Source organism: Gallinula chloropus (assembly GCF_964237585.1).
Source record: "Gallinula chloropus genome assembly, chromosome: 21".
Lineage (NCBI taxonomy): Eukaryota > Metazoa > Chordata > Aves > Gruiformes > Rallidae > Gallinula > Gallinula chloropus.
Window position 1 is genome coordinate 1,478,097 of NC_140106.1, and position 18,451 is coordinate 1,496,547.

Below are 18,451 nucleotides of genomic sequence, written 5' to 3' on the forward strand. Positions count from 1 at the left end.
TTTATGGCATCATTACAGATCTAATTACAATTAAAAACTGTGATGCAAAGCAAATACTGTGCATAAAACCAGCAAACATTTGGGCAGTCAGTTTTAGATGTTTGCATTTGTTTTTTTCTTTGCTTCACTGGACTGTCACTGTCTCAATAATTTTACAGATATTTAAATGGGGATGATTTACTTTTACACAGGTTAAAATGTTTCAAGGCTTAAGATTACCTTTCATAAGAAATCTTGAAAACATCAGAAAGCACAGGATGGAGTGGTATGTGAAGCAGGAAAAAGAGAACGTTTCTGTTTGAGTGGAAATTGAGTGGAAGATGTTTCCCAGGTGCCTTTCACAATAAATTGAAATCTGAGGTAAATCACTTAAGAATAAAAACAAAGTAGTGCTTGTAAATATTAATGGAAATGAATGTTCCATTGATGTAGCTGCTGGTGGCAAAAATTCTTCCCAGCTTTTTCGAACTACACAAATAATGTTGCCCTTAATTTCATTCCAGTTTTACCAGTTGGTGGGAGGTGCACAGGAGCAGAGGGAAGATTTTTGTATTTAAAATCATAAGTAACAAGCTCCATTTTTTCAGAGCTCCACTGCAGAGATGGTGCTATTCGGACAGCAGTAGGCAAAAAGAACAGTTTGTAACCAGGATGCAGCTTGTTAGATTTTTATGCATTGCTTGGCTCACAGATGAGCTGTGTTTGGATAGAGATTGTCCAGGAACACGCTTGCTTGAAAGTGGGTTAGGAGTGTTCTTCATTAGAAATCTCTTCCTACAGAGTGATTTCACTAAACACGATAAAGAAATGGACATCATCCACCCAAAGCTGCTCTGTGTGTTTCATCTTGATTGCTGAGGGAGCAGCACACTGATGACATTTTAAAATGGTTAGCAGACCACAGGAGATTTGGGGGGCTTTGATGTCTTACATGTGCCTTTCCTATCTTCTTGTTAGTCTTTTATTCTCTGGATGGAGTATGGTGGTACTGTTTTTCACCCCTTGAGGGGGTCTGCATGAATTCTGTTTTGTAAGAAATCTTAACCAACATATCCTATAGTATATTCTATTATGCACTAGAGATTACATAATCATGACTTTTTTTTTAAATCTATGGAAAAGCCTTTTCCTGCAATCACTACATCACTACCATTTACAGGTTTCTGTGTCTTTCTCAGAATTGTTGTGCTGCCCACAGCCTCCAGAATCAGTCAGAATCATTGGGCTGGACTGAGACAGGTTTTGAGCATTCACATATTTAGCATAATAAATTCTTGTCCTTTCTGGTCAACTCCTCAGTAATTTGCCAGAATAGCTTATAGTGTCTGGCATATCACATGCAGTCTTTATTGTTCTTAACTCAAAAGACTAGTTTCTAAACTAAAAAATTCCTTGCTTCCATATATTGCTTTATGGATTTACTTGAGGCTTATAGGGTGGGATTACGAAGATTAGTCTTCCTGTCTGTCCTAGAAATATCAGTTAAATCACAAAACTTGGCATTGAAATTCAGCTAGTCAGTTTCTTCATACCTTTACCATAAAAATCTAGGCTATGAAATCCAAGTCTTGAGGTGACAGCAGTGTTGGGCATCCTATGTAATGCAGAAATCACCGTGAGACTGAGTGCTGAATAGAAACTGTGGAGGGGTTTATCTCAGCAGAGTAACTTGTCTGTGTCTTGCCGGGTTTTCTCTAGAACTGTGGTGGTGGTTGTGTTGGCTTTTTTTTTTTTTAGTTTAGTTTTAGTTCTTTTTATGCCTGAAAATAAACATTTAAATGTAAAGTCATGCAAAAACTAGATTCTCTCAATTTGCCTGTGTAGTTAGATTCTTAAAGGCTAGAAAATTAAAAAGTAAAGGTACCTTTTCATGTTTATTACATATGTGTGTATCTGTATCTGTATAGCAGTGCTTACTGGTTTTGTCATACACACTAATTTATCTATTGTGCAGGAAGCAGGGAACTGTTATCACAATGCAGTTGCATACGTGTAATTATATGCTGAACAAGCATTGTTCCTATTGCTCTGGAAAGCAACAATGACAGTCAGACAAACAGAACTTGTTAGTTGTCAAGAACCCAGAAGTAACTTCCAGAAATGTTACTGCTTTGTGGCAGAGTAATTTATGTTGTTTGTTTCTTGCTTAATTGTGTTTGTGTTTATTGCCAGGATAACAAAAATTACTTAGGCCTTTCATTTATATTTACAGTGTTGTAATGATGCCTCTGGGGTAGATCATGCCCACCTTTCAAGGGGAAAAAAAGGTGGTGTCATAATATTCATTGAACCTGTTTTCTGTCACATGGAGATGTTCTTTTTGAAAAAGACAATAATATGTAAAAGTTGTAGTGAGTGTTCAAATAAGTTGAACATTATTTGCTGTGTTTTTTTCTAAAAATGTGTGTTGGACATATCACAGTACATCTGAACTGTATTTCTGACAGTGTTAAGTAGCTCAGTAGAAATACATTCAGCTGTGCTGTACACATATTTGTAGATAATTTAGCTTCATGTCTGGTCATTTCATAGTAACATAAATCTCCAATGTTAGGATTATATTTCATATACATGTAATAATATTTAACAAAACAGTCTTTGGCTTATGTAACTTTCATTTGATAAAATTATTAATAAAAACACCTGTTTTGTTTGCAGCATTTTAAATCAGGCTTGAAAATCCATTTAAGTTAATAAAAGACAGTTATTTAAACATAAAGTGAGATTTATAAAACAACTTCTGTTGCTTATTGCAGTATTACTGATAGGGATGGAAAGGCTTTCCCTGTGATAGTATTGTGTGGGCAAGGGGGAGGGGGGACAAACAAAAATTTGACTGTGAAGCTGACCAGCTCTCTGAACAGTCAAGTTGAAACTCTGACACTGAACAGTGGTGTTTATCTTTCTAAAACTCTCCCCTGATAGGATTTAACCTAGTCACAATGCGAATTGGATTTTCCATAGCGTCCACAGGTTTAAAGGGGAAAAGTTCACTTGCACTGAATACTTCAGCTGTTGTCCCTAGTCTGTTACTATAGTTTCTGCCTTTTAATCCCCCCTTGGCCTCAATCCTTCAGCTACATATGCACATTAACTTAATTCCCTCGAGTTCCCTCCCTGGAATCCAAGAGTAGCAAGTGTAAACCTGTGCATATTTTAGGGATGAGTTTTTCTTTGTCTCCATTTTTTCAGCTTCTTTGGGCTAATATTGTCAGCTCACAAGTGAACACCCTAATTTGGATCTCTCTGCTTGTAATTTAACCTTCAGCAAAATGATTGTACTCTTAATCTGTTCTTTCCCTTGTGACCATCAACAACATTTATACAGTGTTAATGGTTTCCTGTAGGAAAATTGGGGTAAACTTGTTTGGAGCTTCAGTTGCTTAATGCAGCTTTCATAAACTTCTCCACCTTGCACTGGCCTTCTGCTGTGCTCTCTGTCAGTGCTGGCAGATCTGTCCCTCAGGAGACACTGCAGTAGGGAAACCTCAGTTTGGTGCCTCTGTACAGGAACAAGTCACACCTTTCTCACTCAGGGCAAGAAAAAGAAATGCTTAGTTCTGTGTTTGAGTAAATGTAAAAGCTGATGGCCCTGTGGAGAGCAGTCCATTGATGTGTTTGGCATGTTTGAGCGTGGAATTTAAGCTATTGCATCCTCCTCCTGCTACCAGACTCCCTGTTCCTCTGAGGGCTTGACTCTTGTGCCTTGAGAGCCAGCTCCTGTAAGGTTGTGTGTAATGTGGGATGGACAAAGTGAACTCACTCAAGCAAGGCCAGTTTTAAAAATACAATGGAAAGATTTAGAATGAAGCAGAAATCTGCCAGATTAACTGTGTGTAATTTATGTTCCTTAGGTGACAGGTATTTTTAAGGAGTTCTCTTATTATTGAGGGTATCATTGCTGAATTTTGGAGAATAACTTTCTTGGGTGTTCTTCACTAATTCATGTAACGTAAGCTTTTGGAAGGAAGCTTACAAGGGCAAGTAGTGATAGCACAAAGGGTAATGGTTTTAAACTAAAACAGAGTAGATTTAGATTAGATAGAAGTAAGAAATCCTTCCCTGTGAGCCTGAGCCTGGCGCAGGCTGCCCAGAGAAGCTGTGGCTGCCCCTGGATCCCTGGCAGGGTTCAAGGCCAGGCTGGATGGGGCTTTGGGCACCCTGGGTTACTGGAGGGTGTCCTTACACATAGCAGGGGATTAGAAATAAATGTGTTTTGAGGTCCCTTCCAACCCAAACCAATCCAATGATTCTAAGAACAACTGAATTTCTATTGCCTTGTAAAGCATTAGAAATGAGAGGATATTAGTAACTTCTTCTCATTCAGTGACTGTACTGACTAGAGCAGCATTGTGTCTTTTGAACTCAGTCCCACCCGAGTCCCATTCAGTCTGTTGAGGTGAATTCAGCTTTCAAATTATTAAATGCAATCCAGGGATGTTTTTCTGTCCTCCGGTTTCCAGCAAGTCAAGCAATGCAGTTCACATCTTGAAAGCCAGTCCTGTTAGATACATCTCTTTTAACATTCTGGGGTGCTTGCCTGTGCAGCATGCCTCTGTTGGCCAGGTCGATAAGGTAATGAGGATTTAAGTGATGACTTGTGTTGACTATTTCAATTAGCTAGTGATCTGGGGGACAAAGGAAAAGGTTACAAAATGCTATGAAACTGAGTATTAAAATGACTTTGGACTTACTTTTCTTTCCAGGATAGTACAAAGTGTGTATCCCTAGTGATCTTAGGCTTTCACTCATTTGTCAGAGACTGAGAATACCATGTGTCTACAATAACTTACAAAATAAAAATGTATTTCACATTAAATGTATAATGTGTTCTGTCAGGCTTTTCAACAACTGTTCTAAATAAGGTAACATCTTCTGATTTCCTACATTGCCATCCACGCAACTTTGCACACATTTGCTTCTCAGAAGTTGTCCATGAATAATACAAAAATAAAAACTCCTGATAACAATGATTAGGATAAGGAGTTTTTTTTATCATTTTAAATTCTGTAATCACAGCTCTGTAAATTACTGTTCTTAATTGTCAGGTTTTAGTTTGAATCAGTAAGAGGTTCATGGAAATGAAGTGAATGATTTACCAGTACCCTGTGGGGGAGTGTGAAGCATTAGTTTCTTGCCAGTGAACAGTTAGAAATTTGCAGATGCTGTCTTCTAAAGAACTACTTGATAAATTTTCATTGTATGTGGCAAGTAGCCAGAAGTTAGGATATCCAAGTTGGGCTACTTTTATACTAAACACTGTTAAGTTCTGGTTAGCAGTTGGAGTCTTTCTAAAATACTCAGGGTTTCAAATTTCTTTTGTGGGCAAAACTGAACAATTGTTCTGGTTAAAGGTGTTTGGGATTCTTGGTACCACAGTAGGAGAGGACACAGAGTAGTCAGCCTGCCAATCCTCTGATTCGGATGCCTGTTTTCATTTTCTTGGCAGACCTGTTTGCAAACTTACTTTTAATTTCTAACCAGTGAAGTCTCAGTCAGTGTTGTTTGCTGGGTGCCTAGCAGAAAGTCAATAACCTGGTTCAGTGGCAGAGGATTTATCTTACCGTTGTGTTCCTCTGTTCATGTCAGGACCAGTAACAAGTGTTTCTGTTCTCATGAACATCATCTTCAGATAGTGCTCCCACTTTCACAGGCATTTGTTTTCTGCAGACACTTCAGCTGGTTAGAGTGTCTTCTGCAAAAGATGAAAGGATACAAGCAGTGTTCATGAGATCTTCAAAAACAAATGAAAAGTAGTAACTGTAGGGTGTTAATGTTGTAGAGAACTAGAGAAGGAAGAGGATAACCTCTAAGGCAAGACCCCATCTAATCCTAGAATCATAGAATGGTCTGGGTTGGAAGGGACCCCAAGGATCATAGAGCTCCAACCCCCCTGCCACAGGCAGGGCCACCAACCTCCAGGCCTGGAGCTACACAAGGTTGTCCTTTCTTCTGCAAGCTACTTATTTTAATAATTCCTGTTCAAATACAGTCAACTTTGAAATGATATTTTGAAGGGGTTTTTTTGTAAATTCGTCTTAAGGATTTATTTTATTTGTTTTTCTCAATGCTCTTGAATCACAGGAGTTTCTCTCTTGGTGTTGAGAGAGTGCTATTCTACACTTTACATTTAAGATATTCTCAGAGAAAAGAGTAATTTTAATGTTAATTGTTCTGGTTGAATAAATAATTTAACTTTGAGTGCATCCTGAGATGAAGCCTGGCTTCAGTTCTGATCCCAGGGAAGGTAAACCATAGCTGGAAACCGGAATCCTTTCACCTGAAAATGACAGAGGCCCTGTGTAGAGATTCTATACCAATCAGGTTTATTCTTCTGCAATAGGCACCAGGTTTCTTTTCTCCAGTAAGTATTTTAGATAAACTTTTGAAGTCAAATGCGTATTTCTACATCTCATTTAAGTTTATTTTTCAGCTTTAAGTATTTTATAGTTAATAAATAGTATCAGGATTTTGTCAATGGTATGTAAATAAGGCTTTAGGAACGGGTTTGCAGTCTTGTTTTCTGGGATTTATTCAGTGCTATGTAGTTGCTTTTTGTTACCATTGGGAGCTCTTGGGCTGTGTGGTCGTTTTCACAAGCACTGTGAGGGATTTGTCCCAACAGAAACGAATAATATGATACCTGAGGTCCAGGCAGTGCTCTTAATTTTATAATCAACCCCACCAATAGCATGTTAGATAACTTCTTCTGAAAGGCAGCATGGAAAACAAACTTAACTGCAAGTGTCTGGATTTCAGATTAATTTTTCTGCTAGGGAATTCCTCCCACCCCACCCCCTCACATCCCCCCCCCAGCCCCCTCCTTCTCTCACCCTGGGGCAGTCTCAGTTTGAAGCTACAAGTCATCACGTTCACCCCTGGACTGCTGCACAGGGCAGCTGCAGTTCTCTGGGAGCCTTCTCTGCTCTGCTCCAAAATAAGGTTTTGTGTTATTCTGTTGGTTTGTGCCACTGGTAGTCATCAAGCCTGCAAGTCTTCCCTGTCTCCAGGACACTTTGGTTTTTTAAGAGCAGGATGCTGTGAGAAGGAGCTACAGGAAGGCCTCCATGGCCTCAATTTACATTTTCTCCTTCTAAACAGCTCTTTAGGGGTGATTCTCAAAGCCCTCAGATGTTTCTAGCTGATCAAAAGCTTGAGAGCACCAGACTTGGAGGTGACTTTCAGGGCCACGCAGTTCAGGGCTATTAGTTCCTGCCTGTTGAGTGCAGGTCTAAATGGATACTAACTGCATAAAAATTCTTCAGCTGCAAGGAAAAAAGGGACAAAGTTACTATTTCATTCTAGTGACATCATAGCTTGTCTCATTAAAAAGATTCCTTACATCTCCAGAGCCTCCTTGAACAAAATATCACTGGATAACTTCCTAGAATGATGAACACTGGCGTTGGAGAAGGTCAGTACTATGTGCAGGCACTGACTCAGGAGAGCAGATTAGAAAAAGCACCCTGTGAATGCTGCAAGTGAAGGATGTGGAAATCTGTGTCTTTCTCTCTAAGGGGTCACATGCAGGTTAAGCATGTTGTACTAGCTGGTTTGTATAAAGCTGGCTGGTGCTGCTGCATCTCATCTAACTTATCCCACCAAAATTAATCTTTGGAAACATTGCTTCCCTGTTGTTTTCTCTGAGTTTATAGACAAGAATCTTTACCACTTGAAACCTAGCAATGCAAAGAGATAATGCTTCCTCCCTTTTTTTTTCCTGTTACATAATAGATGTGTTGAACATTGTAAGAAGAAGAGCTTTTAATTTTATGAAATGTGGTTGGCTGTCAAAGAGACATGATAAAAAGTGGTTTCTAGCCAAATTGCATTTGCTGAGGAGTGATGAATCTCTTGCCAGCACTAAAGAGGCACTCTCCACATTGGATATCTGCACACTTGTCATGGGCAGAATGCAGTAATTTTTCTGAACGTAGACAGTAGAAATTCCATAGCAGAAATTGAAGTTTTCGTATTAACTGTCACTGCTTCCAGCAGCTGGTGTGCTGACAAATAGAGCAGAGGTGGTGGGGCTGGGTGGTATTGTTCCTGCTCGGATGGTTTGCTGTTGTGATTGCCTTACTCTCTTGTAAACTTCATTTTCCTGTACATGTCTGTGTTTTGTTGGTTTGTTGGTTTTTCTTTTGGGTGGAGGGGGGGTGTTCAGTTAAGAGAAGGAAGAAAATAAATATTATGCAGTGCATAACATGACTGCATCACTCAGGGATGACTCCTACCTCTTCTCATATCCCACTGTATTGTCACCAGACATATTGTTAGGGTGAATGCAGTATGAAAATGTAATCAAATAGTTATTTTTGTGTACATATAAAAGTCAGAAAAATATCTGACCCCATTGGAGGCAGGGTGCCAGCAAAAGAGAGGCTTGGAGACTTCATTTAGGACCCTATGTAAAACAAATGAAAAAAGGCAGACAAACAAGATGATTTAAGGGGTGACAGCTTTAAGGCTCAGTATCTAGAACATTTCTCTTTGCATTTTTACCCTAAAAGTTCATTGGGATGGCACCCAGGTATTAACTGTAAATTAGCTGCTAACAGTGGTAAATCATCTTCATTCTATTGAACATCAGGAGAAAGTTTAATGTTTTGACGTATCAAAACATTTAAGAGGCAAGCTGCATTGAAATGTCAATTGAAAGCGACTGAATCCCACTGTAGTGGGATCGATAGTGGCTGTTTTAAACCTGAAGAAATGTTTAAGCAATAGGTGTTTTGTATCAAAAACTTCATTAGGTCAGGAATAACACACAGTTGGAGCAATGCCTTGCTGCATATTAACTGTTAGTTTGATAAATGCAGACGTCCACATTAAAATATTTATTCTTACTTTTTTTGGATAAAATTATTGACGAGATACATTTGAAAAACAAGTGTGATTCTTCCTTCTAGTGTCAAGGGCACAGGCAGAAAGAACAATTTTATCCATTTTCAAAGGAAGATATTTCAGAGGTTTTATATCATTGAGAAACATCCTGTTCTGTTTTTTTTTTTAAATCTGTAGATGAGCCTGAGTTGGATTTGAATGTTTCAAGATGCTGAAAAGAAATCTTCTGCAGCTGTTGTTAAGAACAAGAGAACGATAATACTAATTTCTGTTTGTATCTTGAGCATTTAGTGAGGAAGTTCTGAAAATTATTTTCCTGAATGCAGGTAAGATGCAAAATGGCTCAATGATTTTGAGGGCTCTATGGATCTGATGCAATCCAAGAGAAAAATAGAAATGAGAACTCTGAGTGTAATCATGCTAAGTTCAGAAAAGACAGCCTGTTAGATGTTCTCTCTGTAATGAAAAGCCAAATAAAAATGACATTGTCATAATGCTAGGGTTGTAAATGAAGTTGAAGTTGCCCATTATGGAGCCAGAGACTGTTTGGACATGAACAGTATTTGCTGTTCTGGTAAATTTATTTGTAGTTAATAGTGATAAGCATAGTAATGTTGGAGTACACCTACTACACGTGCAATCTTAAGTGCATACTCAGTGAAGTGCTGTTTGCTTGTTGTATGGTAATGCCCTGCCCATCTCCAACCAAGATCAGTTCGTCACAAGATTCACATGTCATGGAGTTACACATGACACCATACAAAATTTCCAGGGCAGGAACCAGAGAACCTACAGAAATCATAATTTTAATGTGTCCAGCCTATTTGTAGCCAGTTACTCTTGGCAATCAGAGATCCCCATAAAATGATGAGTATCTTGTTAGTGCTTCTGTAGGCAACAGAAGCGATTACATTAGAGAGATGCAGCAAAAGATTGAGAAAAAAAGGCTGTCTTGGGATTCTCTTTAAAGGTTTTGATTGGCTTGAAATACTGTTGTGGCCAGCTGTTATATTTGAAAATGTGGTATGTTAAGCCCAAGAGTCAGCTTTCCTTAAATCAATGAGGTTTGTGTGTAACTATACTGTTGGCTGATGAGAGCGAACAAATCCGTTCTTGCAGCTGTACTCCGTGGGTTGCTCATGATAACCTATCTCAGAAGTGGTGTTGTAATGTGGGTAATGTCATTGAAAAGCAGATGTGGGAAAAGGAAATTCTTTCTGCCAGTTAGAAAGCGTATTAATTGAATAGGTTAGGAAAGCTGCAGAAGAGAAGAACAGGGTGGATTACCAGTCGGTTTCTGAGGTGAAAACTGTTTCATGATTGGAGATAGAATCTGACTTGAAATGGTGCTGAAAGACCTGTATGAAACGTGAAGGAATTTGTGTGTCTGAGTTTGCATGTGGATGTGTACAGAGCGTAAGAGAAGCTCACCTGCTTGGAGACCATTAAGTTCAGGGACATTTGTGGACAAGGATGAGGAGAGAAATGTTTCTCTTAAACATGTTTAAACATGATAGTGAGATTGTGTACCTGTGTAAGTAGGGGAAATCATTGTTCTATTGTTACAGCCTGAAGAAACTGGCTTCTGTATCTGTTTGGATGCTTAAATACCCGGTCACCTTGAGTGTCCACTTTATCCCTACATGGAGATTCTAATATCTGACACTTTCAGGTCTTGTAGGCATTTATAAAACATGCAAATGACATGGTCACACTAAACCAAAGAAGTAAAATTTGTTTTCACTGCTACATTTGCTGTTACCGTTCTAGTGAGCTGAATGGTATGAATTCCCAGGGTCCTTTTTAGGAGAACAGGCTGCCTGCTACTGTTTGTGAAGGTAGAAGAATTGCATGATAAGAAATACCCCCTTGTCTACCTCATCTTTTTCCTCTAATTCCTAGAGTTGACATGTTATGCTGAGATTCCTGTCTACAGATTTACCTTGGGACTTAGATTACTGATGGCCCAGAAAAATTCTCTGCTGTTCCTACAGTCTGACATTCCCCAGAGGCCCATAGGGTCGGTATAGTCTTGGAGAATGCAGGCAAGCCTTTATTAATGGTACATGAATATTTTATTAATGGTACATGGATAGATCTTTCACTCTTTTAGAGTAACCTCACATCTGCAGCATGTACTCTTGCAGCTTTTTTTCCTAAGCAGTAGCTTGTTCTGGAAGGTGAATGTTCTGCCTTAGTTTTACTGCTCTGCTTGGATCAGCAACATGACATTTATAATAAAATGGTTTCATTATAAGAAGGTTTGTTTTTTTTTTTTCCCCAACATTATCTGGCATTTATTTGAAGTTAATAAATTGATCTGTTTTGAATCTCAATGCAGAATGGGTGCAGCAGACAACATTCACAAAGGTCGAAGTACTTTTATGGAAGAACTGACAGATACTGCTGAGATAATAAGAAAAGCAACTTCAAGATCACTAGTAATTTTGGATGAATTGGGAAGAGGAACTAGCACACATGATGGAATTGCTATTGCTTATGCTACACTGGAACATTTCATTAGAGCTGTAAGTGTTTGATCTGACATGTGGTTGTGAATGCTTTTTCAGCCTGTACCATGTTAGGCTGAACTGGACATGATGCCTGTTTCCTTGTAGAAATGTAGCATGTCTAGACTCAGAGCAAAGGGGCATGGATAGAGGATACCAGTGTTGTGTTTTATAACTGTTTTAAGCCAAACCTTCTTACATGCCTTACCTCATTGTTGTAGGTGGAGTCACTGACACTGTTTGTCACTCACTATCCTTCGGTTTGTGAGCTAGAGAAGATGTATCCAGACCAAGTTGGTAATTACCACATGGCTTTCTTGGTGAATGAGGAGGAAAGTGCTGAACAAAAAGGTACAGTATAAATCCATCTGAGGTTTTCACACAACAGGTGTAGGCAGAAACTGTAGAAGTGTAATTTAAACCTCAACATGAAAGTTACATGTTCAAATTCACTAGAATATCAGCCTATACAGACATTTTGGAGGGCTTGAAAACTGTACAACCATTTCTCTTTCACATTTAATACAAGAATCAGTAACCTGGGTCAGATAAAAGAGTCACACAGCTTGGTAACTCACAGTAGATGAATACAAAGGATTAGGGAGGAGGGATTAGGGATCAAATGTGTGTTAACTCTTTCTCTAGAAGATCTCACTGTCTGCAAACATTTGCTCTTTTGGGGGCTTCAAGAGCTAGATGGTTTTCTGATTTTTATTGTTTTCAACAAGGTTGTCTAGTTTCTCTGTGTGTGCATGTGTACTTTTGGCATCTTCATCCTATTGTGTAAGCAGTTGTCACTGCATTGTGTGAAGAACAACTTCCTCTTGTTTGTTTTGAAACTCTTTTGAAACAACATGTAGCTTCACCTGGTGGTCCCAGTTCTTTGAATTGGAAGAGGCAGAGGAATAATCTTTGTTCTTCCTGTCTGTGCCATGCCTAATTTTGTAGATTGCTGATCATAATTGCATCCAGTTCTGCTCTTGCCAGGCAGAAGAGTTGCAGCATTTATGCTTGTCACTGTTGCTCTGAATTAGTATTTCCAGTCAAGTTTGTCAGCTCTCTGCTTAGCCCTTTTCCTTGTTTGACAAGTCCCTTGAGCCTCTCTAACTGCAGTGATGATCACCCTTCATGGTGAGAACTGACTGTTACTGTAAGTTTCCTATCTTTTAACCAATTAGATACAAATGCAAAGGCATTCCTTTTAGATTATGGCTGCTTAGTTTTCAGAGGAGCACTTGATGCAGGGCTCTTGTCAAATACCTTTCGAAAATTCACACAGGGTTTATCCACTACATGTGTCTTACTCACATGGCATCCAAACTTAGAACAGATTTGTGATGTAGGAATTCCCTCCATACCTTTGCTTTTTTTTCTTTTTCTTGATGTATCAGGTTTAATCAGGTGCTTGACAATTCTGCTTGTATTCTGGTTTTCCTGCTTTGCCTGAATTCTTCTTAGGAATATTTAAGAATTGATATGAGCATCAGCATGTCCTTTGCTCACAAAGTTCATTAACTGGAGTGTTGATCTTTGATCCCATGATACAACTGAGATGTTACCAACATTCAGTACTTACTAGTCCTTAACAGCTGTGTCCACAAAGCCCTATCATTTATGTTTCACTTTGTCTTATTTCATGTTTATGTCCTGCTTCAGCATTTCTACCTTAAATGTTATTTTACCTGAACCTTCAGGTTATATGTAGTCTTTACAGTTTTGCTACAGAGAGACACAATAGCCTGTGAGCAAAAATGCATCTGTGTTTCTTACTCTATAACTTTAGCTTCTGTTGTCTTAACATTTTCATTGTTTCATTTAAGGTGAGTTTTATGGCATGTTTTTTCCCAATCTTTGACTTAGATAACTCAATTCACCTTGAGTCATTATCAGTTATGGAAATGTCCATTGTTCCAAAATCTTGCCATCTTAAAACAGAAAAGTGAATGGTAGTGAATGATGTTGTAGAGTTTCTGGTCTTTACACAAGGCCTGGCTTGTGCAGAGTTGCAACAAGGATGTCTTAAGAGGAAAAGGAAGGAGTCATAGGACCTGTAATGATGTCTTTTACATTTGTACCTTTTCATCCTGTAGAAAACCCCCTAGCAGAGGATCCACCATCCCAACTTGTATTTTTTTCTAAGCATTTTTTATGGCTTTCAGCCTCCTGGTAGGCAGGAAGCTTTTTAATGTGGTGTGGTTATGGACTTCTTGACTGATAGGTTACTGACACTGTCATTGCTTAGCAGACATGAGATGGAGTGTCCCAGTTGCAACAGAATTCATCAGTTGGACGTACAGTTTTTGACACACAGAGATAAGTCTGCTAAAAAAGACACCAGGTAAACATCTATTTAAGAGTTTTTTCATTCTCACAATGGGTAGGTAAAACAGAATAAATCATACCTGAAGCATGAATGGCAATGAGACCACAGTCTTTGTCATTTCAGTCTTTGGTCTGCTGTGTTTTATTAACATAATAGTTTCTCATTTTGGTTTTATTTTTTAGGATTTGAACACGAAGAGAGTCCTGAATTTATCACTTTCCTTTATCAAATCACTAAAGGAGTCTCTGCAAGGAGTTATGGGCTAAATGTTGCCAAACTGGCAGATCTTCCTGAAGAAATCTTGAAGAAGGCAGCTCACAAATCAAAGGAGTTGGAGAGGATAGTGAATATGAAAAGGTCAGAACAATTGTGATTTCCCCTCTCCTCAATGAATATTCAGCTATGAATTTAAGAACATTTCACACAGTATGCATTAAAAAATGTACAGTAAGAACTACTTCAGCTACCCTCCTCTACTTTTCAGGGAAGACAGTGAAACAAACCTCAAAAAAAAAAAATCTTAGGGAAATCGTGCTATCTCTTTCAATCAAAGCTTTAGATTTAAAAGGTAGATACTATGTCAGAGGTTAATTGCTGCTCTCTGAAACAGGATTGGAAAAAACTAAATGCATGTTGAGCTAACATTAGGAATAAACTGTGGGGGGTTTTTTTCTTATGCTAAATACGTAATGTATGCTTTCATGTATGTATTTTCTCTGTTTTCAGAGAAAATATTTAAACATATATTTAATATTTAGAATATAACTCACATCTAGTATCTCTTCTGTTCTACCAGCGATAGTGAAAATATTCATATATTTAATTTGGAAAGGATATTATTCTCCGTGGAACTTGTATTTGCATAATACAATAGAGATGAATATTCTTCAGTTTAACTTAAAAAATTAAGTATTTATGATTTATTTTAAGTATTAATAATTTATAATTTATTTTGTTTACCTCCTCCTCCCACTCCCCGACACAACACACAAAAATTTACTGAAAGTTTGGGCGTTTTCATATCTTTCTGCCAACCACTTTTCATTTAGGAGCTTATGCACTTTATAGAGAGACTAGTTATGAAAATTCTTATGTGTGTCAAATAGTATCACCTCTATAAAACCTGTAACATTATATATATAGTTTAGATATCAGTATGTGCCAGCGTTCATATTAATTTCCACTGAATTTTTTGTTATTGTTGTTTTCAGTGGCAGTCCTATCAGTAAACCTTCAGGAATATAATAAATTAACATCCTTGTTGCCTGGTGGTTGTAACTAATCCTGACAGAATAATTTTGTATGAGAAAATTTTGAGTACTAATTACTTGTAGGTGCAAGCAGTTCTTTTGAAACTGAACAGTGCTTAGTGCTTAACACCAGTTTTTATCCCTTTTTCAAAAAGCAAAATAATCCTTTTGATGATACATGACAGTTTGTGGGAAAAATAATGTGGTGGCTTCTGTTAATTGGAAATAATAGCCCATAATTGACAAAAGTAAAACAACAAATTACTAGCAGTGACTTGACTCTGTTGTTATGTGGGGTTCTAAAATCAAGGAAAAAAAATGTTTTCCAGAAAGGTGAGAGTATGAGCTGGAAGGGTAGTGTGACTGTGTAATAAAATTAAGATGCAAAATAATACTGTATGTACATTTAGCTTGTATTACTTTGTTCTGTGAAAATCATGCTAGCATATTACTTGGACAGGGCACAGAGTTCTAGTGTGTCTCCAACCTGTGGGCAGTAAAACTACTATCCAGTGATGTCATGAGAAGATTGATTTACAGTGCCCATGGAGGGGCAGCATGAGGGCTGACCAGCCAGTTTTAATTAAGGGACTTAATTGTGCCCAGTTGTTCAGCTTGTGAATAGGTAGGTAAGCGATTGTCTCTATTTTAGATTTTGGTATAGAATTTGCTTCTGTACTTGTGGTGGTTTGGCCCTGGCTGGAGGCCAGACACCCACCAAAGTCGCTCTGTCACTCCCCTTCTCAGCTAGGCAGGGGAGAGGAGATCTAATGAGAGTCTCAGAAGTGAGATGAGGACAGGGAGAGACCATTCCACAATCAGCACCAAGGGCACAACAGACTCAACATGGAATAAAATGCACCTATTTATTACCCAACTGAAACAGGGCAGGGTAATGAGAAATCAAACCAAATCTTAAAACCCCACCCCTCCCATCTTCCCAGGCTCAACTCCACCCCCCATTTCTCTCCCTCTTCCCCCAGCAACACAAGAGGATGGGGGCTGGGGTCAGTCCATCAGATGTGGGTAACCTGCTGCCTCTGAGACCAGCTTACACCATGTGATGTTTGACGCTTTCTCTTCTCCCTTTAAGGACAGTGAGCTACACAGGGGGTGAGGGACAAGGGACATCCAAGGCACATCCGTTGGTAATTCATCAGATTTGACCTGTAGCAGGTTATTCCTTCACTGGAGACCTTTTGCACACACTTTGTAGGGAACTTCATGCAGCTGTATAAACCTGGAGCTCAAGTCAATGACAAAGGAAAAAAAAATCCCAACAAACAACTATTATGTCCAATGACTTCAAAGAGTATAAATGATTGTATTAATTTTTCCAGTTCTCCCGTGTAGGTCATTATAGAAATACTTGCTTTTGTCTATTCCTGTTTATTTTCCCTTATGACCATGATGTCATCTAAATGCCAGAGTATTTTCCTATACCTTCTCCTCAAAAGAGGCATTAACAAATTCAGAATTTGGTATGACATATCAGTGGTAGGAAATAAAAATTATCATGAGCTTGGGAATAAAACTCAGACCTCTTCGTAGCAGTACACTTGTGGTGTAACAATACCCACAGGCTAGCTGTCTTGTCTTAGTTTTGAAAACACATTCATTTTATTTAAGAAAATCCACTGTGTAATTCCATCCAGTCTTGACATCTTTGTCATCAGGAATGTATGAACCTATTTTAAACATCCTGTGGTTATTTGTGTCAGCTCTTTTTAAATCAAAAAGTATTAAAAAAAGAACACAGAAGGATGTGTCTACTCATTGATATTGAAAATCTCTCTTTATGGTTCTACTAATGCACATTTGTTGGAATTGAATGCTGAAAATTAAACAGTGCAAACTACAATGCTGTTTGTTGCCTTTGCTCTTGCTCAGTGTTCTATTTCATCTCATCAGTGTTTCTAGTGCTCTGAAGTTAGCTATAAAATTAAATTGTTGACTGACAGAGCTGGAATAAATATGTTTGGAAATGTTAACTAATTGTTTAAAGATCACATAACATTTTAAACTGTGCAAACTGCTGGTTTTGACTGTGTATAAAATTTTGCATAAGACTATAGGGCTTTCAAGGTTTGATGTGTTTAATTTAAAAATACTTCCACATCCTGACTGATATTTGTTTGCCCCCCACCCCCCTTTTTTCCAGGAAAAGGCTAAAGTGCTTTGCTGAAGTATGGCAGAGAAATGATTCTCAGGAACTACAGAAATGGAAAAGTATGTGTGAACCTGAAGATGAAAGAAAGGACAGTTTTTAGTCTTCAAATCATGCTTAAAGATTGAAAATATTGGGGATGCAAAATACAGATCTGAAGACAAACAGATTATAGGTGCATTAAGCTGACTTTTCTGCCTTTTGAGAGATAAGAGATGATGCATTGTGATATGATGCTCCACACCCACTTCCTGATTGTATCTTTCTCACTCCACATTTCCTCCCTGAAGTCTTTTCACCCTTTTCCTTTAATGCAAAATGTCTAGTGGCATTGGATTTGGTTTCTAATATGTTTAGAAAACAAGAGAAAACTTACGTTGATAAATAATTTGGCAAATATTTTTAAATAAAATAATGTCTTTTAAATTTATCACATTTCAATTTCTATAAAAATCCCTCTGTGTTGCAAAAATGTAGCTGAGTCTTGACTATGCTATACTGCTGTGCAACTGGTAAATGACTGCCATAAAGAGACTTTTTTGGTTTGTTTGTTCTAGTATTAATGCATTTAAAAATCACTGGTTTTGTAGATCACCCTCTAACATGCACCATGAATTACGAACAGTGTGTGGCTGGATAGGAGAGATGGTGCAACTAGTAGTTCTCAAAGCAGCAGCACAAAACACACATTGACTGGTTTTCCTCTTCATTCTTACGCATACCTGCTTCTTTTTCAGCTTCAGCTTCTGATATTGGCATGGTCTGAAGACTGACATACCCTAAATAATGTTGGAGTACCATAAGATGAGATGAAAAAGGCAATTCAGACTATGCAACTGACATCCCCTGTGCTCTGTCAAATGCAGAGTAAAGCTGGGAAACATGTTTAGAAACAGAAATGATGTTTTTTAAATTTTGAGTGTGATATCCTATTGATTTTCCTTTATAAACATAACCACTTGCTATGAAAGTGGACAGTGATGTCCAGACACTGAAAACTTGGTAAATACTTTGTTGTGTTTAAAAAAAAAAAAAAAGTGGAAAGAAATTAAATAAAATATAGTCTTTATTTTAGTCTTTTTTATAGTCTTGATGAAATGAGGTTTTGTAATCTTGGAGACAGCTGAACCTTTCTAATTTTTTTCAGTTTATATTTTTTTTTCTGAATAATGCATGTCAGATGAAGATGAAGTAGTGATATCACATGGGATTGAATTAGCCTTTCCAATAGAGAGAACTTCATGCAGAAAAGCTTGTAATTTTTTTTACCTGTGAAAAACAATTGCTAACCTGCACCAAAGATTTTTTCCTGATAGTTCAGATGACAAAGCATAATTAAAAAAAATATCTAGTT

The 18,451-nt window shown here is 38.0% G+C and overlaps 2 protein-coding genes across 2 annotated transcripts in view; one reads left to right on the forward strand and one right to left on the reverse strand.

Annotated features, from left to right (window-relative positions):
* Positions 1-17,200, forward strand: part of LOC311199706 (DNA mismatch repair protein Msh3-like) — a gene marked incomplete at both ends in the record, with an annotated part of 108,224 nt that extends 91,024 nt beyond the window's left edge. Inside the window, one exon of the mRNA XM_084273844.1 lies at positions 17,092-17,200. Coding sequence (XP_084129970.1) covers positions 17,092-17,200 — 109 coding nt within the window. The remainder of the gene's footprint in view (positions 1-17,091) is intronic.
* The window catches only part of LOC311199735 (tubulin polyglutamylase ttll6-like), a gene marked incomplete at both ends in the record, with an annotated part of 274,802 nt that overhangs the window by 169,751 nt on the left and 86,600 nt on the right, over positions 1-18,451 (reverse strand).